The 24,275-nt window shown below is 41.8% G+C and overlaps 2 protein-coding genes across 3 annotated transcripts in view; one reads left to right on the top strand and one right to left on the bottom strand.

Moving 5' to 3' along the window:
* ANGEL2 (angel homolog 2) overlaps positions 1 to 11,667 on the top strand; it is an 85,530-nt gene extending 73,863 nt beyond the window's left edge. The window contains exons 8-9 of one of the 2 annotated variants that reach the window (XR_004538794.1): positions 3,362 to 3,525; positions 11,204 to 11,222. Coding sequence is in view for 1 of the 2 variants with exons in the window: in XM_033937888.1 (XP_033793779.1) it covers positions 3,362 to 3,525; positions 11,204 to 11,352 (313 nt within the window). In the remaining variant the exon portion in view is untranslated. Of the gene's footprint in view, positions 1 to 3,361; positions 3,526 to 11,203 lie in introns of both variants that reach the window. The other variant, XM_033937888.1, reaches the window with a different exon arrangement.
* Positions 11,668 to 22,932: 11,265 nt separating this feature from the next.
* Positions 22,933 to 24,275, bottom strand: part of VASH2 (vasohibin 2) — a 70,155-nt gene continuing 68,812 nt past the window's right edge. The window contains exon 8 of the mRNA XM_033938925.1: positions 22,933 to 23,237. Coding sequence (XP_033794816.1) covers positions 23,165 to 23,237 — 73 coding nt within the window. The 3' untranslated portion in view covers positions 22,933 to 23,164. The remainder of the gene's footprint in view (positions 23,238 to 24,275) is intronic.

Genomic DNA, 24,275 nt, shown 5'->3' with positions numbered 1-24,275 from the left:
GTTAGTTCTATCAATATGGAGGTGGCAGGCCGCTAGCACTTTCTAGCTTAAGTGGAGAAAGTTCTTCGGATTTCCAGCCTAATGTAGATGGATTTTACAGTTAAGACGGTTTTTCCTGTTAGCTATCATTTCAGAGATCAGGGTGTCAGAGATCCAGGCTCTGTCCTGCAGAGAGCTTTCCTCATATTTATGGAGACTCTGGCTGGCATCTCCCTGCGCACAGTACTTTTCTGCCAGAAGCGGCCTTGGGCTTCCATGTAAATCAGGAAGTCCGACTGCCCGTGATCCTGGCCACAGGTTTGAAGACAAGAGCCAAAGGTTTTGGCATGCTAGATATTAGGAGAGTTCATTTCCATTATCTCAAGGCAACAAATGATTTTCATCTCCCAGATCAATTTTTTTTTGTACTAAAGAATTCTAGCAGCCTGGGGAAACCAGTTTCTAAGGCTTCCATGTCAAGATGGATTCACAGGGTTATTTCTTCAGCATACATTTGGTGTGTTAAGCAATCACCAATTTTTTTTAAGGCACACTACGAGGCGTGTGGCTTCTTCATGGGCAGAGTCCCAGGCAGTTCTGCTTGAGATTTGTAGGGTGACTACATGGTCCACTCTCCATACTCTCACAAAATTTACAGGGTGAATGTAGCGGCATGACTAGACGCCACTTTTGGGTCCTCAGTGCTAGCAGCAGACTCATCTGCCCACCCTAGACTTTGGTACATCCCAATGGTTCAAGAATCATATGCCTTTTGAACTAGAAAGGAAGATTAGGTTCTTATTTCAATAATTTTCTTTCTAGTAGAAAGTCATATGAGTCTTGAAGGCCTGCCCTGTCCGATTTCATTTAGCCTGCTTATTGGTTCAGACAAATAGATATTTCCAGATGCTGGATTTTCTCCTGTCCAGCAGATCTGAAGAGTGATGAGCTAACTCTCTATTGCAATGGCCAATTGAGAGCATGTGAAAACTACATAAGTGTTTGTGCCGTTGCTCTCAGGTAAGTGGCTTATTTGGTTCCACCTTGTTTGAGAGTATGTTTCTATTTGCATTGATTTTTTTTTTTTTTTTTGCATTTTAATTGTTGCAGAGCAGAATAGAATGGGCTTGGTTGAGGAATCCCCGTATCCTGCCTAGAGAGCTGCACGGGAACGGGGATGACGGGAATCCCGCGGGACCCGCGGGGATCCCGCGGGTTCCCCCTTTGGGTCACGGGGATCCCGTGGGGACGCCCCCTAGGGTCGCGGGGATCCCGTGGGGACGCCCCCTAGGGTCGCGGGGATCCCGTGGGGACGCCTCCGAGGGTAGCGGGGTTCCTGCGGGGTTGGATCGCAGCGGGGTTGGTCGAGCCGCGAGGGTAGTCTCCTTCTCCTTACCTGCCCTGTCGCAGCACACATCCGAACGGAAATCTTCCCGATGTCAGCGCTGACGTCGGAGGGAGGGCTTAAGCAAAGCCCTCCCTTCCTCCGACGTCAGCGCTGACATCAGGAAGACTTCCGGTCGGCTGTGTGCGGCTGCGGCAGGGCAGGTAGGAAGAAGGCAATGGCGAACGAAAGAGGGGGGAGGGGGCGGTCCGCCCCGAAGAATGTGCACAGCCGGTCAGGTCCCCCGATCGACCGACAACAGGCCCGGCCGACAAACCTCCCTGCCCTGTAGCCGCGAATCTAAATTACCTCTTACAGCAGCTTCACTACTCCAGCTGCTGTAAGAAGGTAATTTAGATCGCGGCTACAGGACAGGGAGATTTGTCCGACCGGGCCTGTTCTGTTGTCGGTCGGTGCAAAAGCGCCACAAAGGTGGAGGCAGGGAGGGAGGAAAGGTGGAGTGGAAAAGAAAAGACGCTTAAGGGGGGAGAAGGCCGCTGAAAGTACTGGGGAAGACAAAGGGGTGGAAAAGAACGCTGAAAGGACATGGGGTAAACGGGAGGAAGGGGGGGGGGGGAAGGACCCTGAAAGCACTGGGGAAGACAAAGGGGTGGAGAATGCCACTGAAAGGACATGGGGAAGACAGAGGGGGGAGAAGGCCGCTGAAAGGACATGGGGAAGGCAGAGAGGGGAGAAGGATGCTGCCTGACAGGACATGGGAAAGATGGTGGGGGAGAAGGACACTGAAAGGAAATGGGGAAGAGGGAATGGGAAGAAGACGCTGGCAGGGAAGAAGACAGAGGTGCCAGACTATGGGGGGAGCGGAGGGAAAAAGATGGGTGCCAGACCAATTTGGGAGGGGGGAGAAAGGGAGAGGCACAGTAACAGAGCAAATGGAAGACGCAGAAGGAAGAGAGACAGTGGATGGAAGGAACTGAATGAGAACATGAGGAAAGCAGAAACCAGGCAATAAAGGTAGTAAAAAAAATTTTTATTTTTTTTTTTTTTGCTTAAGGATAAAGTAGTATATTAGTTGTGTTGATAAAAATTTATAAACATTAGAGGCTCTGGTAGAAACCCGTTTACAAAGTATGTATTCTTCCCAATTAATATTTCCAAATTAATAAAGTCTTTTTGCTTATTTTTAAATGGGTTTCTACCAGAGCCTTTAATTCAGTAGCATAATTAAATGAAATAACTATTTCTGTAGTTTATAGTGACGGGCGGGGACGTAGGGGATTCCTCGCGGGGACATAGGGGATTCCTCGCGGGGACGGGCGGGGACGGAGGGGATTCCTCGCGGGGACGGGTGGGGACGGAGGGGATTCCTCGCGGGGACGGGTGGGGACGGAGGGATTCCTCGCGGGGACGGGTGGGGACGGAGGGATTCCTCACGGGGACGGGTGGGGACGGGTGGGACTTTGGCGGGGACGGGTGGGGACGGGTGGGATTTCTGTCCCCGCGCAACTCTCTAATCCTGCCTCCTTATTTCTTCTCTTCTAGTAAATGTCAATAGCTTGGGTATGAACTGAGAAGTTACAGATAGAGAATGACACGGAGACATAATTTGTTCCTGTCCCCATGGTTAAGCATGAGAAACCATCCTTGTGTCATTCTTTAAGGAGTGAGAGAAGAATCAGAATATGAATGGGCACAGACACTGACAGGCTGTGAGGCAGGAGGCGGAGCTGAGAGAGAGAGAAAAATGTAGATGATTCCTTCTACACAACTTGCGACTAGAGGTGAATAACCCACTGGTTCAAGACTCATGCCTTTCTACTAGAAACAAGATTATCGAGGTAAGAACCTAATCTTCCCTTGTCTAGAGGAGTTTGGAGATTTTCAATGAACCATTGTAAACTTGACAGTTTTTTTTTAAATTAGATGTTGGAATCATTTTGATTTGAACATCAGCAAATTCTAATCATGCAACACACAGAAAAATTAATATGTTCTAAGGGAAAGTTCATTTTATGTTTTTTTTTCCTTAATTTCTAGGGTAACATCAGACTTGCAGCATCACTTTAGCTTGTCTTCTGTGTACTCTCATTACTTACCTGAGAGTGGGATTCCAGAAGTTACAACCTGTCACTCCCGAAGTGCTGTCACAGTAGATTACATTTTCTACTCTCCTGCAATGGCTGACATCTCTCCACAGCCAGGTAAAGATCTATAGCATTTGTTGTGACTCATCAGGGCAGCGTTCCAAGCTAAGCAAGATGTTGACTCAGGGGTAGCATGCAAAGAGATGCAGCATCTTGAAGCTGATCAGTTAAGCATACAACATTTACATGTGAGGGCCATTTATGATTCTGTTCATTTTCATGCTGGCTCTGCATAAATAAATGTGTCAGTAAGCATACAAGGCAACAAAATGTACAATTTTCTGTTCAAAACACATTTGAGTATTGAGTGTTTCTTTCCTCCTATTGTGCTTTTTTTACTTCCATAAGAACAGCAAAAAAAGAGGAGCTCAGACACATCTAAACTTCAAATAATCTCTCTCTCGATTGTTGATTTTTCAGTAAAATCCCTTAAACACCAGCTCCCACTTATAAACAATTTTGGGTGGAGTTGGAGTCAGTAAAAATATACAAATATGAGTTCAATTGTGGTCACTGAAAGGCATATCATTTCAATCCCAGTATATAAATTGTGAGAGGGAGAAAAAGGCCTCATACTTACATAACAACCTAAAACAATATGTTCAATCAAACTGCTTTCAGTATTATCATAGGCATAATAAAACTCCCTCACATCGCAAACCAGGTATAAAAATGAAAATGAGGGGTAGCAGGGGACACTTCTTACAATCCTCTCTATCCTACGAAAGAGCTCTCTTTTCTCATATCTTTTACATGCTCCTCAGCATAAACTACCCTTGAGTAGTTTCTTGTAGCCCATTATAATACCCTTTACGAGTGGCCTGGAGATGCCTAATGCAGGTGCTCACCTTTAATCCTCAGGGAAATCTAGACTTTACCCCCAGGTATGACTTCTGAGGTTTTTTGTAGTTGCGGGGCTCAGGGTATTCTACATGTTTGGATGTATGCAGTTTTAGCACTTGGAGAGCCTCAATGGTTGCTGGTGGAATAGGCTGAAATCGTTCTCCTGATTTAGCTCAGCGAAACGGAGATTTCCTCGTCGGGCAGGAGTGGCTGCGGGGCCAAGCAGGTTAGTATTAACTAAAACAAAATCAAAAACTACATTAGAAAACTAAATAGATAAACCTGACTAAACACCCTCTCCCTAACCGCTAAAATTTTAAAATATATTTGTTTAAAATTTCTATTCAGCCTATTCGTTAACTTTTAGACTCGGCAACAGAACAAGGGTGAGAAAACCAGGAAAATCCACTGTCTTTAGGGAAAACTGAACGCTTACTTATGCTGAAGTGAGCAAACCGATCCAAACCCGGTGACTACAAATCGCGCTGGATAATTTTTCCTGCTAAATGACAAAAAACGCTGAGAGGAATTTAAAAGGCTGCACGCACGTGCCTGTGTTTTTCACTGTGCCTCTTTTCTAAGTTAATTGCTTTAAATAAATGATGTAACTACGGCAGCTCCAACAGAGCTTTCTTGCTCTCAAACGCAAGACACCATTGGCTGCTTCAGGGGAAAACTCAGAAATCCTTTGTACACTTCACCACATTTAATGGCAGTCTTGAACAGAAGGACGCCTTTCACTCACTGTTAAAAATACTTCCTGTTATCTGACATCATTACTGATGATATTTCCTCTATCCCGTGAAACTCAAAGTTAAACAGGCATATTAATAAAACATGCCATTCTATTCTTTGATTTAATCCTTGTGGCCACACGGTTTTAAGTGCAAAAATCCATCGCTGCTCAATCTGGTGGAGTTTCTTCCTAACATCACCTCTTCGTTAGAGAGGAATCAAGAGAGTCTAGCACAGCACATTTTAAATCCCAAAATGTATGTCCTTCATTGATACAATGTTGGCCCAATGCATCCACTCATTTCTGATGATTAATATTATGACGATACTCAAAAGGACGAGTTTTCAAGTGGTGAGAGGTTTGTCCAATGTAGCACAGTTGACATGGGCATATTAAAATATAAACCACAAAAGTAGAGATACAAGTCGTATACCATTGTAATACTACTGTATGCCTCAAAGGAACTTTTACTTCATCTCCTTCCAACATGTTCTCACACACTCCACATTGGTCACATTTAAAATGTCCACTCCTGCCACTTGATTGTCCAGTCAAACATCTGCTCTACACAGAATCCTTCAGATTAAAGCCTCTGTTATAAGCAATCATACAATCCAATTTTTTACATTTTTGATGCACTTGAAGCATTTTCCAATATTTCTTGATACTTTTACCAACAAAAGGCTCAACATACAGGTACAATTCTGTATGATCATTCCTACAATATATGCTGTCCTGATGCTCGCTTTCAAACCTTCCACGAAACGATTCCACACTACATGACAACGAAACTACAACCACTGAGGCCCCAAGGAGAAAAACGACTGACCAAACCTCATGGCCGCTCCCTCAAAACTGAAACAGCCCGCAAACACTCCTATTCACATTTCATACCCAGACTATGGCACACCATCCCCCCCATCTGTTAGAACACTAAATGGACTTTGGAGCTTCAGGAAAGATGTGAAAACCTTCCTCTAAGGACATGCACCCAGAAGTGCCATGAGAGTCATCGCACCTACGCCACCTAACTCTCACCAGATGCTGCTTAATGACAAATTGATCTATTTTCATGTCTATATTGTAAATTATGTCATCTCTGTCCTGTCTCGATTATATTGTGGATGTACTTTGTAACCCGTTCTGGGCTCCTTTGGGAGAACAGGCTAAATAATTGAGCAAATAAATGAATAAATAAATCCCTCACATGCTAGTGCACACATGCTGCAGCAGCTGCCCCAGAACCGGTCCATAATAGAGCTATAGTTTTCCTTTGCTTTAGACAAGTGACATTAGGAAGCAGGGTATTATGGTTGCATTTCCCTACGGTGTTGTGAGAACCATTGTTACAGATGAGCAACTTTGCTTTCTTTGGTGACATCCACCCTTAGAGATGATCGCAGAGCCAAGGATTGCTGTTAACAACACTAGAAATAGAGAAAAATAAAGGCAGATCATATGGCCTATCTAGTCTGCCTAACCATGCCATCTACTTTCCCTCCATCTCCCTCAGAGATCCAACGTACTTGCCCCAAGCTTTCTTGAATTCAGATACACTTTTGTCTCCTCTACCAGGAGGCCATTCCAAGCATTCACCTCCATTTCTGTAAAAAGGAGATTACTTCTGAATCTATCCCCTTTCACCTTCATCCCATGCCCCCTCATTTCAGAGTTTCCTTTCAGTTGAAAGAGACTCACCATGTCCTATTTGTTTTTAACTAATTTGGGAGGATAATAGACTTCTACAATACAAGTACATAAGCTCAGTTACATTAGAATTAAAAAAAGAAAAAGAAAGCTTGTCAAAACCACAATGTTATCTGCCTGAATTGAGGCACAGCAGATCCAGTTAGTGCAGTTTTTTTCCTCAATAATAGTACAAGACCCAGGATGTGTCGCCCTAAAGTTAGCAACAGCAAAGGGACATGGTAACATCAAACTCAAGGATATAGAGGAGCGTGCAAAATCCCCGATAACCTTCCAGAGAAACAGCAGTGGTGGTAGCTGCTAGATGAATGGTTTGGCTCGAAATGTCAGGTTTGTGGGAAGATGTCCATGATAGACTAGCCTGTGCACAAGAAAAAATTTGTTTGATGACGAGGATAAAGAAATAGTGAACATGATTACAAATCACATTCTATTATGCAAACCTTAGCAATGGAGAGCGATGATTGACAATCATCATCTGTGAGAGTGACAGTAATGCTTGCAGGATGATATTTGGGCCTGTCCTTATTTGGATATTTGGAAGATATTGGGCCTGTCCTTATTTATTTATCATATCTTGGTCCCAGAGGGCCACTTAGCAAACACTACCAGAAGTAATAAAGACCAAGGGGAAAAAAGTTTCAGAAAATATCTACTCAATCTCAAACCAAGAGTATGCCAGGTTTTTGAGTACTGTGTACAAGACAACATTCCACTAAGGACAGGTAATCTTTATTCCTAGACTTCTAGAACTGCATAATACTGTAACAGACAAATTGATCTTAAACATGGACACAGGCTCGCCCTGAAGTCCCTACCCACAAACTATCATCTCTTTTTCACTGAAAGAGTGGTTGATCGCTGGAATAGTCTTCCACTACAGGTGATTGAGGCCAGCAGCGTGCCTGATTTTAAGGCCAAATGGGATCGGCACATGGGATCTATTCACAGGGCAAAGGTAGGGGAGGGACATTAAGGTGGGCAGACTAGATGGGCCCTGGGCCCTTATCTGCCGTCTATTTCTATGTTTCTATGTTTCTACTTTTCATGGGTAGGAGGGTAGGAGTACTTCTGCTGTTACCACTTTTGTAGAACTGCTTAGCATATTGTGCACTGTACAGATATACACTGGAGAGAACCTCTTCTCCATTATAGTCTAATCAGGGAAAAACAGCTACCCTTCCATCCCCAAGATTAATTACTATAGTATTTGTTAAGCCTAGCTTTAGTTCTTTTTGCATCAGAGACTGTTATTGTGAATGAATAATTTGGTTTATTTTTACTTTCGTAATTTAGCCCTTCGTTTGGCATTGTTGCTCAAAATCTATGGCTCTTATGGAAGATCGTACAAAAGGAAGTGGGAACGGACAATGAGCACTCCACTGAAGAACATTGATGTAAAACCAACTTGTTTATTTCATAAAAGGACACAAGCAGAAGCTGTGGACCTGACAGCACTGTGTTTTGGTGTCTGAGGAATGCCTGCATCATTGTCCGTTCCCACTTCCTTTTTTTTTTTGTTTAAATTTTCTTTTATTAAGAAAAGAAGAATACAAAGAAGTAAACCACCATCTGAATACAAAGAACCAGGAACAAATCAAAACACAAGACAAAAGGGTCTATCGCGTGGTTTCTGCGCGGAGACAAAAGATACTCAGCAAAAGCCAAGAATAACCCACCCCACCCCTCACCCCCCAAGCACGCCAGTGTCAGAAATTCAGTAGAGCACTTCGGGCACCCGGAGACAAATTGTCCCAGACCGGAGCCCAAATCGCTCAGAATTTCCTCCATTGACCAGGGCCACTTTTCTTAGTATCCAAATATTCATACTTCAACAAAGTAAACAGTTCATTTTTCCACATTGTGAGGGAAGGCACCTCGGCCTGCCTCCATAACAAGAGGATACATTTACGAGATAACAAAAAAACCTTCTTCAACAACAGGGAATTACCCCTAGAAAGTCCCAAAGAGGTAAAGTGATAAAAAAGGAAAACCTTCACTCCAAGGGGAAGTCGTTTCTTTAAGATCGTCTGTAGATGAAGGCCAACAAAAGATCAGAAGGTTTGTATTCTGTCATAGGACCAAAACATATGAAACAAACCAGCAGGGGCAGAACGGCATTTAGGGCATTCAGCATGAGTAGCAATACCAGCCACCAAGGCCTTATATGGGGAAATGTAAAGTCTCAACAAGAATTTGTAGTGCTGTTCCTGCAACACCACCGAGTGAGTCAGTCTCGGAAGATGTCGCCTGAGGAGATGCAAATCCTCACCAGTGATCTGCTCAGTAGAGGCAAGGTCCAGATTCCAAACAACAGCCACTGCATCATAATTCCAAGGTGCCAAAAAACTGCCCAAGCTGATCTGATGAAAGGAGATACTCATACTGGTCGAACGGGACAGGGTCAAAGTCTCCCACTTCCTTTTGTACTGTTTAATACCCGCGAGTCCTGTTGGACTTTTTGGTGTTTACTTTTCTTATGGAAGATCTGCATCTCCAAATACCTGTTACTTGGCACTGTTGTTCTCATTCAGCATCAAGTTACATAAAGTAGCCATTTCACCATCTGCAAATTAAAGGTAGGGTTACCAGATTTTCCATCTGGAAAATCCAGACCCCCCCCCTAGACCCACCCCCAAGCCCGCCCAGTCCCACCCATCCCCGCCCCATCATGCCCCTGTTCTGCCCCTCTGTGTCTTTGGTCTCCAGTTATCTGAAACACATAGAAATTTCAGCCTATTATCTGCTGTCATTGTCTGTTGTTTGTGTCCATCTTATTCTTGCTGTATACTGCCTTGGAAGAATTTCTTAAAAAAAAAAAAAAAAAATCCAGTAAATCTTAAGCCTTCCTTTGAACAGACTATTTCAAATTGGGTAGTCCTGGCAGGCTTAAACTCAGATAAACCCATTGAAGCCTATGCTCTTAGGAGAAACTAACCACACTGTACAGTAATTTACAGTGAGGCTACTTAATAAAGCAGAGAAAATTTTGCATACTTCAGTCACAAAATGTGAGAACATAATTGCCATACTGGGACAGACCAAAGGTTCATCAAACCCAGTATCTTGTTTCCAACAGTGGCCAACCCAGGTCCCAAGTACCTAGCAAGATCCCAAGTAGTAAAACACCAGGCCTTTGCATCTCTAGTGATAGGACTTGTAATTTGTAAGGTTGCAATGTAACTCTCCATCAATACGAGTACATTAACTTTTCACTGTCATCTGAACTGTGTCTTTCCAATGAGAATTTCAATTGCTTTGTTGTCACTTCCTTAATGTCCAGAGCTATTGGTTTCCATCTTTAACAACTTAAAGTTTTCTTGGAGTATTTTAAATTATCTTCTGTTATCTTTTTCTTGCCCCATTTGCTGATTTTCAGCAACTTGCAAGGGAGCAAAGATTGTCAAGCCCAAATGCAAGACCAGGTGGCCAAACTGTTGAAAATGTGATGGTGAAAACTAGAAGGATGCTAGGGTGCATAGGAAGAGGTATAGCCAGTAGAAAAAAAGGAAGTATTGATGCCCCTGTATAAAGACTCTGGTGAAACCTCATTTAAAATATTGTGTACAGTTCTGGAGGCCGCACCTTCAAAAAGATATAAAAAGGATGGTGTCGGTCCAGAAGAAGGCTACTAAAATGGTGTGTGGTCTTCATCATAAAGCATATGGAGACAGACTTAAAGATCTCAATCTGTATACTTTGGAGGAAAGGCAGGATAGGGGAGATATGATAGAGACATTTAAATACCTACGTGGCGTATATGCACATGAGTCGAGTTTTTCATTTGAAAGGAAGCTCTGGAATGAGAGGGCAAAGGATGAAGTTAGGAGGTGATAGTCTCAGGAGTAATCTAAGGAAATACTTTTTTACAGAAAAGGTGGTAGATACATAGAACAGGCTCCCAGAAGAGGTGGAGATAGATTGTGTCTGAATTCAAGAATGCATGGAATAGACACATGGGATCTCTTAGTGAGAAGAAGAGATAATGATTACTGCGGATGGTGAGACTGGATGGGCCATTTGGCCTTTATCTGCCATCATGTTTTTATGTAATTGCTGTCCAAAAAGAGGGATTTGGTTGAGTTTGAGTGAGACATTTCTAGGTGTTCCTTTTCCAAAGTAGCGGTAGGAAAGGAACTTTTTTTTTTAATAAGTGAATTGCTATCTTAATAACTTATGATTTTTAAGTATGCCCAACACAGACTGGGAAAGCTGTCCTATTAACCCTCTTTCTTCCTCCCCTCTTAAAGTCAATCAATTTGTACCTTTGCTTAATCTTTGTAAACCGCATAGAACTTCAAGGTATTGCGGTATATAAGCTGTTATTATTATTATTATCTGGCTTGGCAGGTCATGTGAGCCAATGTTATAACTCTTTGGGATGCTGTTTTATGAGAACTGAGTAATCACCTTGCCCATTAATAAGTTTCTCTCTTTTTCTTTCTGCAGGAGTCAGAGATGTAAGCAGAGGTCTGAAGCTCCTTGGTAGACTCGCACTTCTAACAGAACAAGACCTGTGGCGTGTAAATGGACTCCCCAATGAAAACAATCCCTCAGATCACCTTCCTCTTTTAGCCAAATTCAGACTTGAACTCTGACACCCTGCCAGCTCTCCAGCAAGATGTATCATGTTTCTTCCCATATTCTGCATTTGCAAAAGACCTCTGTTGATGTCGGAATAAAGTTTGGTGCACATGCAGAATTTCTAGTGTTTTTACATGTTTAAGACAGAATTTTTTAAAGAGATATATTTTTCAGGAGCTATTCAGTCAAATGTCCCAAACATTAGTTTTCCAAGCAGTTGCTGTTTAGTAATGGAAACTGCATCTCTGCCATATGTACAGTAGAAACATATCAGAGATGTTGTAAATATTTTTATTATGGTTTAATCTTAGTAAAATATGTACAGTACAGTTTCGTGGCTAATGCTTTTTATGTAATTGTATTTACATAACATTTTTATACTTTTCTGTGTGTGACTATGTGCAGTTCCATCTGTAAGGAAATTTTTCATCATAAACAGACTTTGTATAACTGTGACTCATTAAGCTTGTAAGTAAGTAATTAACTGAACAATCTGGATGTCTGTAGGAGCCTTTTGAAAACTTCCACATTATTTTGGAAATTATTTTGTGCTTGTTCTGTCTCATATAATATATTTTCCTGTTCCTACGTAGCTAAAGACTTGAATATTGAAACGGGCATTTAAACCTAGCTCAGAGTAATCCAGTAGTTTTCCTAGTCAGGTTTTCAGGATACCCACAGTCAATATGCAGGAGATAGCACATGCAACTTTATGTGCATATTCCTTGTAGATATCCTGAAGACCGGACTGGGTTGAGAATCCCTGGTCTAATCGATGGTCTGGTATTTTGACGGAATAAAGTGTAGCACCAGCTACATTCAGGAACTAACTTTGAAATTATTTTTGCCATGATTCAGGGCATGCCTTCATAACAAAAAAATATGATTCTTCTCATTCTCCCTTCACTCCAGGGGTCACAAAGGAGTCCTACTTTTGAATCCTTCATATTATCCTGGTTTGCATGCCATCTGTATATACCTTTTTTACTTAATGAATATGCCAACCCTGAGAGGTGGGAGCTGTCTGATTTCCTAATGCTTCCTTGGCCCAGACGGAGGCTAAGGGAATGCTGGCAGCACAGCAAACAGGCCATTTTTGCTACTGTGGAGAAACTATTTTAAGGTTTCTTCTTTGACTATGTAAAGTACAATAATTTATTTGCCAGCCAGGATGAATTGTTTGACCTCAATGAGGCTTAAAGTAATACATTTATTTTGCTTATATCTGAGAAAAAGATCTTTAAAATGATGATTTTAATGTTTTCAGTTGCTACTGTGGCTACAGAGTTATGTAGGACCAGTACATCTAACAGAACTGTTTATACCTTTGAAACTCTTTAATACATGTTTTCCATTTGATCTCTTGATAATTTGTTCACTTTTATTTGTGGCTTTTATTTCATTTCCGATGTATCTTAGCACCTTTACAATAAAGTGAAAAATAAAAATCATGTGCACTTAATCTGCCTGTTAAAAAAAAAGTGTGTAGATTGCACTGCATGTAATGTCCTTCATATCAGATTTATCAGATTTATACCTTGTAAAGAATAGCCATACTAGGTCAGACCTGTGCTCCATCTAGCCCAGTATCCTGTTTCCACAGTGGCCAATCCCTGTCACAAGTACCTGAAAAAATTCAAATAGTAGCAACATTCCATGCTACCGATCCAAGGGCAAGCAGTGGCTTCCCCCATGTCTGTAGGGCAAGCTTAAGCCATTCATGCACAGGCCTTGATTTATTTTTTCTATGAAAATTCAGAAGCACGCAGTTGTGGTGATCACTCACATCCTTCTGATACGAGACCAGTTTTATTATAAAAAGATTTGTCTGGATATCTTAGGGAGTTACATGGAATTACTGTATAGCCTTGAACATAAGAATTGCTATCGTGCCCAGCAGTCCGCTCACTGAGACTAGCCCTACCTGCGTACGCTCCGGTTCAGCAGGAACTTTTCTAACTTTGTCTTGAATCCCTGGAGGGTGTTTTCCCCTATGACAGACTCCGGAAGAGCGTTCCAGTTTTCTACCTCTCTCTGGGTGAAGAAGAACTTCCTTATGTTTGTACGGAATCTATCCCCTTTCAATTTTAGAGAGTGCCCTCTCGTTCTTCCTACCTTGGAGTGGACCTACCAACATATAGCTGCTGCAAGAGAATCGGCACTGGGGTCATTCTAGAGGGCAAGGTCAAATAATTGTTTCTGCAACTGGCAGTCCTAAAGTTTCCCCAAATAACTTAAACCAGATGTTTTCAGCAGTAGACCTATCTGAGTAACTTTATTGCTCATCAAATTACTGAATATTGACTTTGATGTTGTTTATATTGCTTTATTGGTCCAGTATAACCCCATCCTGTATGAAATCTGTGAAAGCCTCTGGACCATGGGGCACAGAATCACTCTTATATGACTTCACCTTGCGATTCTTGGGCTGTGGAAGGTCCACATCCATACATGTGGAATCTTCAGCCCTGTTGAGCCCAAAAAAGAGAAGGCCACCCTAAAGGGCAACCCAAGCATTTTTTCACCTGCTTCGTCAGGGGGAGAAGCTAAGCTTTGAGCTGCCACCCAGTGTCACAGAAAAAATCCAGAGTGGATTCCTTCTGCACATGGCCATTGGGAGATAACCCACATGTCTAAGATGTCTATTCTATACCGAGCACAAGAGAGCAAATATTGGAATTGAGCAATGACATGACCCTGAAGAAGAAATTGAAACATGTCAGGAGGGGTGGTGAATATGGCTCTTTACCTTATATTCAGATAAGTGTCTTTAAAAATGTAAACCAAAATTTATAAATGTTGGATCAATAAGGAATTGTGCTTCATGTTCCAGGAGTTATATACTCTGACAGCTATCTGATAATCTACTGAAATTCATGTTTGTATGTTATATGCAATTTATGTCTATATGCCTATACATCAGTGTCTCAGTAACTTTTTCAAGCCGGGGCACACTAAGCCTAGTGTCCCTGGCTCGAGACACCCGGAAGTGTGCTGGCATTGGCATGATGATGTCAGGTGCATGTGTGATGTCAGCACGCCATCAGCGCATGCGCAAAGGCCCTTCAAACAGGCCTTGCGCCGAGAGGAGAGAAGGGCTGGCAGGGAGAAAGAAAGAAGAGCTGGAGAGAAGAGGTGAAGAGAAGGGCCGGCAGAGAGAAGAGGTGCTGGCGTCGGGGGATTGCTTACAGGATGTGCCTCTCATCACACTTGAAATCTCAGGAGGCACACTGGTGTGCCGTGGCATACAGTTTGAGATACACTGCTATACATTCATGATTTGAATTGAGACAAGAGTTGAAATTTTGCTTGTCCAAGTGATTAGTAATATATGGACATTTATACTGATCACAGCCTATTGATATTTTTTGATATATCCTGGCAATGAATATCCAGGATCACTGTGGACTGCAAAAAGCAGCCTGGCTGCCCACTGCGGTCTCAATATCGGGCCATAGAAATTAGTGCTGCTGTTGTATAGCAGTTTGTTATATGTATGTTGAGTTGGAATTTTTTAATAGAAACATAAAAGCATGATGGCTGATAAAGGCCAAATGGCCCATTCAGTCTGCCCCTCCACAGCATCCACTATCTCCTCTCCCTAAGAGATCCTACCTGCATTCCCCATGCTTCCTTGAATTCACAGGTTTTCTCTCCACCACCTCTACCGGGAGACTATGCATGCATCTACCACCCTTTCTGTAAAAAAGTATTTCCTTAGATTACTCCTCAGCCTATCTCTTCGTTACTTCATCCAATGCCCTCATTCCGGAGCTTCCTTTCAAATGAGATTTGCCTCATGTGCAGTTATGCCACGCAGGTATTTAAACATCTCTATCATATCTTCCCTCTTCTGCCTTTCCGTCAAAGTGTATATATTAAGATTTTAAGTCTGTCCCTGTACACCTTATGATGAAGACCACCAATCATTTTATTTAATTCATTTTCTATCCTGTTTTCCCTAAGGAACTCAGAATGGGTTACAAGTTTTAGTAGCCTTCTTCTGGACTGACTCCATTCTATTTATATCTTTCTGAAGGTGCGGTCCCCAGAATTGTACACAATATTCTAAATGAGGTCTTACCAGACTCTCATACAGGGGCATCAATTAGAGAATGACGCGGTAGCTGTTACCCGCAGTAAGTCGTGAGTGACCCACCGAAATGGTGGGGGGAAAACAAGTGTTCACTGCCCCATGGAGCGGTGAATTGGCTTCTCTCCGCCGTTAAGGGAGGGAACATACATAGTCACCAATCGCACTCCCTCCTTACTGATCACTGCCGTCCGATCGCCACCACCCTATCTGAGCATCTCCCTCCCTGCCCCGGCCCTTACCTTCGTGGCGGGCGATTTCTAAATTTCTTTCCTACAAGCAGCCGGAGCGTTGATATCTCGTGTAGCTGCCATAAAGGTCATTCTCTAGCATCAATACCTCCTTTTTCCTACTGGTCATAACATCCTTCTAGTTTTCTAGCCTGGTGGTGGAGAGGCTTACAGTATGTTGCTATTACTCAGATTCAATCAAAAGAAAAACACCAATTTTAAATGTGAATGGGTTCCTATGCACAGATTCAAGATAAGTTTATTTTGTATTTTTGAAGATTTATTAAGAAATTAAAAACATACAACTTAAAAAGTAGTTGCATGTATTGAATATGCTATGATTGGGTGGTGAGACACATTTTGAGGGGTTTCTCCTGTTTGGTCTCCAGGTCTCAGTATGTCCTAAGAATTAAATACTAATATTAGCTGGTGATAAAAACTGTTGCAACATTGCTCCACGTAACTGAGGAAGGGATTTAGGGCACTGTTTATGTATTACTCAGATGACATGACTGAGAATCAGCATTTTTTTAATATGATAACTTCCATGGAGAAAATGTGCTAGTTGTGATCTGCACCTTTGTTGGGGGAAATAGGGTTTTGGGGATGCAGAACCTGTTTCATTTAATTTGCAAGAACTTTTATACTGTATTAGCCCAAAGGTCCATGAAGGTCATATATAAATATCATGTATGTGAGCATCATCTGTCAAGACTAAAAAAACATTTGAGAACCATTGCTCTTTTCCTATACCAAGGCATTGATGCATGAAAGAGTCATATTATTAACACTTAGGATTGTAAAGAATGTAATCTCTCTGAATACCACTATGTGGCACTGTATTATTTAAGAGAGTTAAACTGGAGCCTATATAAATATCTTATTTTGCACATTTGGGAAAATGCTTAGTTAGTAAAAAGGATTGTATGTTAGTTACTTCATGCTGAATTGTTATTTTCAGTGATCTTGTCTCCCACTATAGCGAGATGGGAAATACTAAACAAAGTGCCACTTCAGCTTCCTGTTGCAGCTTGTTCTTGGATACATAAAAAAAGCTAAATTTGAAACGCGAGTGTCTATGATCTTATGGGGGGGGGGACTAGATATTGAATTACAGTTCCCTTGTTCTGCTAATGGCTAAAATCCAAAGCCAACTGGACAGTCAGTCTAGTCACACATGGGCATTCCAGAGGAATCTAATCTTGGATGTAATAATGCAGTGCCAGCTGCCTAGTTTACTAATCCTCCAGAGAAGAAAGCTGCAACCCAGGGAACTTGAGCTGCAGTTATGCTCTGGCCTGCTGAAAAGCAGCTGCTGGCAGGAGTATATGAGCTGTGTTTGGATTTAGCAGCAACTGAGAATTTACATACTAAAAAATGTTTTGTGGAAACATAATTATGAAAGATGTAGTATGTAAGAATGATATTATAATGATTTAACATTAAGTCCGTATAAACCCCAGATTCTATGGGGTTCATTGTCAAAACAGAAAAATGTCCAAAAAGCAACATAAAGTGGCAGGTGGATGTTTGTTTTTTTTCTCCAAAATGCCCAAATCACTATTTTTGAAACCCATTTTGTAGACAGTGGTAAGGAAGACTGGGGGTAAACGAGAGGATAGAATCATGGATTACAAACAGGCAGCGGAACACTTTTTTGTTAGGGGGAAGGGGGCAAAAGCTCCGCCCCAGACCCCACCCCATAATAGTACTAATTGTAATACCATTTTTAATATATACACACAATATAATCTTATTAACAAGACCTAATGGTTAACCACAAAATTAAACAACACAAAGCACACTGTATGCTTCTCAACATTCATTCCTACCAGAACACAAATAACCCCTATGCAAACTAAAAGTATTAATATATACAAAAAAAAACCTAAGATGCAAGACCCTGCATGCAGTACAACCCCAGAAAAATAGAAACAAATGCATTTTTTCCTGAACAGTGCAAACTATAGATAGCAGATGTAAATTCTCTGACACATTTCAATTACTAAATTGAAAATAAAATCATTTCCTCTGCCTTTGTTGTCTGGTGATTTTATTTTTCTAACCATCTTTTCCCAGTCTCTGGCTGCACTTCCTTCTGTCTGTGCTCTTAACTGTGTAATCAAAAATACTTGCAAAAAAATCCAAAAGGTAATTTTGTTAAAAAACTATTAGCAATTAGCACACATTCCCTTGACAAAAATCAAGTTGCACAGCACTGTACAGAGCTACTGGATGTTCACATCAATTAACAAAACGAGCCTCAGACAGGTAAGGTGGACATTCAAGTCCAAGCTAAAACATCCAAGCCACAAAGACTTTAAAGTCTCATAATCACAGGCTCCTCTTATATGTGGAGGATCACAGTAAAAAAAAAAAAAAACACACCTCACCACCATGCACAGATGCATGCGTGCGATTTCACCATGTTGCAGCCACGCATGCGCAAATGCACTCGATTCAGCCCGAATAGATGGTTTGCGTGGAGCTGGGGTTAGGTGTTGTAATGGGGTGGGCCTGGTGGCAGAACTGGATGGGCCCAGGGGTACAAAAAGACGGGGCCACATGTCCTTTTTCCTAGTAAAGGATCAGTGAGTTTATTTAGCTTCCAGGATCTACAGGATTATAGCCAGGATTTTGAGCTAACCCTCAGGAACAGGTGTGAAAAGATGTTGATTCAAATAGTATACGGCCATTTTTCTGCTTGTGCCTCTATTTCTGTTCCTTATGAGGATACCTGAGAAGGATTTTGCATGCATCTCTCTCTCATGCATCACACATTCTCTACTCAAATAGCACCATCATTCGCCACCTCTATTTTGCTGAATAATGCACCAATTATGAAAGCAATGGAGGAAAAAGCCTCAGTAATACGGTGAGCTAATTTAATATGCTCTACCTTTTATGCTCTACATCTTGGGCATAAAAACCCTCCATTGTTCATGTGGAACACCACTGACGAAACACAAGTGCACCAAAAAATAGACCAATCGTTTCATGGTATCTGCCACTTCATCAGGGCAATGGGACCTTCAAAAACAAACATATCTTTTCAAATCAGTGTACCCAAAAACTTAATAAGTAATTGAGATACACTATCGTAGAGAATGACACGGGGACAAATTTTCCCCGTCCCTGTGGGATTTCTCTATCCTCCCATCCCTGTGAGCTGTCCTTGTCCTTGCCTCATTCCTGCAAGCTCTGTCCTCATCTGCACCAGCCTCAAACACTTTAAAATCATAAGTGTTTGAGGCTTGTGCGGTTAAGGCAGAGCTTGTGAGGACAGGACATGGATATCGAGATCTCATGGGGTTGGGAACAAATTTGTCCCCGTGTCATGCTCTATAATGTAGACTCACAATCTGAGAGCAGTAGCAATCCCTAGCATGCAATAACAGAACAGCATGGATTGTCAGCCCCACCCCACCAGTATTTTCAACTCCAGCCACACCAATTGCTGACAGGGGGGGTAGGGCTGACAATCCATGGCAACCTGCCGAAATCACTGGAGACTCTCTACCCATAATTTTAATTACATTTCCTTTTCCTTACTGTAGAACAAATGTTAAATTGGGGAGGAGATAAAACACATCACATTTTTTTTAAAAATCCAAGCCATTTTATTAAAGTTTCATGCGCCATAAAAACATACAGTAGATGAGAGGCAGAAACAGATGCGTATGTATTTCTCCACGTTACCGTCTTACAAAGTCTGTGCACAGCTAGAAAAATAGTCACAGTATTTAAGAATAAAAAATGCATTTAAAAGAACAGTCCAAAACAAATTAACAAGGTTGATTGTACTTCATCACAAAAGGTTGTACAAAAATGGCCTGTATCACAGTTCTATACTTTAAAATAACGAAAAGTGTCAGTCACAGGTACACAAATAAAGCTCAAGGTACGTTTTGAAAAAAATGCAAAATGGTCATGAAACCACTGGGAATAGTCTAGACTTGTGCTCTTCAAATTTATTTACAAAAGAATACAAAATAACTGAACCCCTAAAGGACACCAAGTTTTGCTAAGGCCAGCCCAGACTTGGGGATTACCTTGGGGCTTGCATTGTGTCTTGGCTCAGTAGCCGAGATCCAACTGCTTTGGGAGAGTCAGCTTTTACCTTGTGGAGAAAGTGGAGTGATAAAGGAAGTATGAGCTGGGGGGGAGCCTTTGAATTTTAATTCACGAAAGCCTCAAAGCTTTACCCGGTACTCAAGCACAGTACCGGGTAAAGCTTTGGATTCTCGCCCAGAAATAGCTAAGAAGAAAAAAAAAAAAAAAAAATTTAAATTGAATCAGGTTGGGCAGACTGGATGGACCATTCGGGTCTTTATCTGCCGTCATCTACTATGTTACTATGTCTGGGTTTCAGAATAATCAAAACATGCATTTCTTGGATTCACCGACTACAGGATTGTTTACTGTGGACAAACTTTACTCTTTGCGGCTCTTGAGCACCAGACTGGAAAAGTCCTCATAGACCATGGTCACTTCTATAGCACTGTGTAGCAAGTTTCTCTTCCACCCTGCACAGAATCTGCCTTACCCAGCTTTAAGGTGACTTACACTTGAGGAAGCATTATAATGAAGTCAGGAAATAGGTAACTCAGTTCATTATGACTCCAGATATAAAAAGACCTTAAATTAAATCCATCTAAACAATATCAATCTAAGTCATGTTGGGTTTTAGAGTCTAAATCACTGTGTTACATTCTTATCTTTGGAGGAGGTGAGGATAAAGTTAAACAGGCCAAATGACTTGCAAATGGATATTTTTAAAGTAAGGGGTTTTAGTCTTAGATTCACAAAATGAGAAAGCAGCACCAAACAACAAACCAACCAGTGCTCTTGCTATATGATTTTACAGGCAGGCTGCAGAGGTTGTCAAGACACCAAAAGACGTGAACCTTTTCCTATCATAATAAATTTTACGTTACGCTGGTTCTAATTGTAATTATTTTAGCAAAGTTTTGTATTATTCACTGTTATCATTTACGGCTATTGTAAACATAATGTAAATAAGTCATAAGTCTGTAAATTCAAATATTTTGTGTTCCTGGCTCTTTATTAGTCCATACAGACTGTTTATCCACAATGGCAACGACATTTTTGGAATGTCCTGTCATCCGGAACACACGATAGGAAAAGGTTAAGGGGTGGCCTACATCCTAAAAGAGGAACTAAGCAGAGCCTTGGAACTGAACACGGACAGAGAACAGCCAGGCTATAGAACATCTAGAATAGATGAAGGCCTTGGGTGGAGGGAGGGATGCTAATGGTTCATATAAAGGGCCAGTAAGGAGGCAACACATATGAAGCCACTAGGATTTCCAGGAATGTTGGGTGAGTCACTGTGTTTTTCAGGCTTCAGGTACTACTGGGAATGAAGTCTTAGAAAAGAAATTCATTGTGCCTTTAACATTTAATGGTCAAATTTAAATTTTCATGAGCTGTGAAAAGAAATAGGGAAGACCAACAGCTACCCAAACCCCCTCCCCCACCTCTTTTATTACACCGTGGTATGGTTTCTTCTGCTGACCAGAGCGCTAAATGCGAGAGGGAGAGGCGCTGGGGGCGGTGGCCTGCCATGCACCTCCCCCCTTCCCTTGCACCTCTAGTTGAAGAAGTTGCTCATGGCGGTCAACAATGTGCTCCTCAGGACTCCGTTAGCTCTCCTTTACGACGTCACTTCCTACACGCAGCACCCGGAAGCAACGTCAGTGGGAGAGCCGACAGGGTCGCAAAGAGCACATTGGCTGCCGCAAACAATTTCAACTAGAGGCATGGGGGAAGGGGGGAGGCACGTGCGTGGAGGGGAGGAATGGTAAGAGGTGGGGCAGGCAGAGAGAGGAGGGGTGCCGGCGCCTCTACCAACATGGCACCCAGAGCGGTCCACCCCCCTTTGTCCCCCACCACACACACCTAACTATGCCACTGAGCAAAACCCACACAAGCTAAAAGTGAAAAGAACAGTGTCTCTCAAACTCTTTTTTTTTTAGTTCCGGACACTATTTTAGTTCCGGACACTAAATGGAGCAAATGTTTTTTTGCGGCACATTATAATTGAAATTATAACATTGCAAAACCAACAAAAAATTACATTTGAGAGTTATTTATTTAAAATTCTTTAAGCTCTGTACGTGTAATTACAAACAACGGTGGAACTAAAGTAGATCGAATTGCTAATCAATGCGATGGATGTGCTTGTTTTTGGAGTGCAAAACGTGGCTCAATAGTCGACAAGCAAGCACGCATTTCATCAGCCACCATCTGCAGTCGTTCTTTTCGATTTCATTTCTGTCAGAGCTGAAAATCCACATTCGCAAAGATAATAAGACCCAAATGGTAACAAAGCCTTGATTGCTTTGTTGCTCGAGTTAGGATAACTACTGCATAAAAAAGATAAAATAACTTGCCATTGGTTTTCAATGACCAATCATGTCAAAGAATGATGCTTGTCTGGATGTGTGTATCCTTATGCACACAAACGCTCATAACATGCAACGTACATGTCATCTATTTTAGTGTATACTTATGAAGGGAATTTTTTTTTTTAAATAAAGTAAAATTCTGGAATCTCTCATGGAACACCCAGAATCTCTTTGGGGTACACGGTTTGAGAGACACTGGAATAGAATCTGACTGCTTTCAACCAAATTATTTCAGAAATGTACAGCAGGCGTGGTATGAACCATTTGTCACAATGAAAGCTCTGTTCAGAGATATTAAGTAATGCTCGCATGTGCTCCCCAGCATATTCTACAAAACAATCAAAATGTTCATAGAAGAAGGAAGTAAAAATTCCATTACAAAATGCACAATTTATCAGCAAAAACAATTTTGGAAGCCACCAAAACTGTGCCCAACAAGCCTTATGGTGCTTCTAGAAATACCATTTGCATAATACTTTGAATTTTTGTGGTGCGCAAGTCATGCATAGAATGTTATTAATAGGCCAGGACAGCTTGGTTCAAGCATGCTATTATTGTCCTTGCAAGAAACGCTGAGACAGAAGCTTGATACAAAAGTTAACACAGTCAGATTTGCATATGCCATTGTAAGAACTCTTTGTGAGGTAACAGGGACAAGTTTCAAACTCATGCCCCTCCTTGGCTCTGCTTTTATTGCTCAGTAACACTATACAGAGATCCGCGGCATCACAGCTCTACCGCACTGAAGGGAATATGGTACCGGGACCATCGGGATGCAGTGCGAGGCTTGAAGTCCATTTTAAAAACAGGACGAGCACACAAATACTTTTACAGGTTAGATTCACTTTACAAGGCTGACAGCTCACACATTTTATTTTAAAAAAGGTAAACTCCAAATCCTCATTCAAACCACAAATACAGGCAAAATGTCCTTGAACTGATGCAATTCCTCGTTAAGGATGAACCCCCCCCCCAAAAAAAATACAAAAACCCCCAAAAAACACATGATACAAAAAATAGTATGAAGAGAAGCACCATAGGAATACCATCTTGTTCTCGGATATATGGCTTCTTAAATCCGGATTTGATAGCCCACTTCGTTCAAGGTGCTTAGTTCAGCTGGTTTCTTGTCAAGTGCCGCAGGCCTGAAAAGAAGAGGGGGAAGGGAAAGACAAGGGTGAGCGTTTCAACTCCAAGGTCTTTTGAGGTCACAATGGTACGCACTATAGCAACGGGGCATTAATTTCACGCCTCAGATGTGTTCTGATGGGCAAGTCAACGGCCAAGCCACTTCCACCACATCAGCAGTGTAATTATACAGTGTCAAGCGTGCATCTCGCATTTGCTTCCTTATTATGGTAATATATAGAAATAAAACAAAAACATTTTCTTATTTGTGATCCGAAGAAGGGTTACCTTTGAAAGCGCATTATAAAATGCACTGAGTTAGTCCAATAAAAAAGGTATTACCTTATTTCCTTTAGTTTTTGTTTTATTTCTATATATTAGCTTGAAAAGTGGACTAACACGGCCACCACACCAATTCACTTCTTTATTATTAAAAACTAATTTGCACCCAACATGCTTTAATTCCGTTTGAGAGTAGTTCTGGTGCTGTGGAAACGCAATGTCTCTCACACACTCAGCCAACTAACACCAGAGCTTTCACACACAGCAATATTTCTAATTAGAAAACTCAGGGGAATGGGGGAAGGCTGTAATAGATATGTCAGAAGGTTTCTAGTCCTTGGTGTAGGTAATTACTGTACGGTTAATATACTGCCATCTTGTCTGAAACATCCCCAATTCCCTAGTCCCCATGACCTCCGAGTCTGCAAGGGAAAAATGGTTTTTGTTATGTCTCCGTTTTATGTGGATTTTTATAGCTCTGTTTGAGCAACATGTCTATCTGATCTGTTCTACAGGGTGTCAGGTCAAAAGCGCGCCGGGACAAAGGTGCGCCCAGACAATTGAGCGCAGCGCGCGCCGCCGCGCCGCTCTAAATTACTGTTTTTAGTGCTCCGACGGGGGGGCGTGGGGGGGAACCCCCCCACTTTACTTAATAGACATCGCGCCGCATTGTGGGGGCGTTGTGGGGGGCGTGGGGGGTTGTAACCCCCCACATTTTATTGAAAACTTCACTTTTTCCCTGTTTTTAGGGAAAAAGTTCAGTTTACAGTAAA

The sequence above is a fragment of the Geotrypetes seraphini genome, chromosome 3, assembly GCF_902459505.1.
Source record: "Geotrypetes seraphini chromosome 3, aGeoSer1.1, whole genome shotgun sequence".
NCBI classification, from domain to species: domain Eukaryota; kingdom Metazoa; phylum Chordata; class Amphibia; order Gymnophiona; family Dermophiidae; genus Geotrypetes; species Geotrypetes seraphini.
The sequence above is the reverse complement of the archived record's forward strand: the minus strand, read 5'-3'. Positions and strand labels throughout refer to the sequence as shown.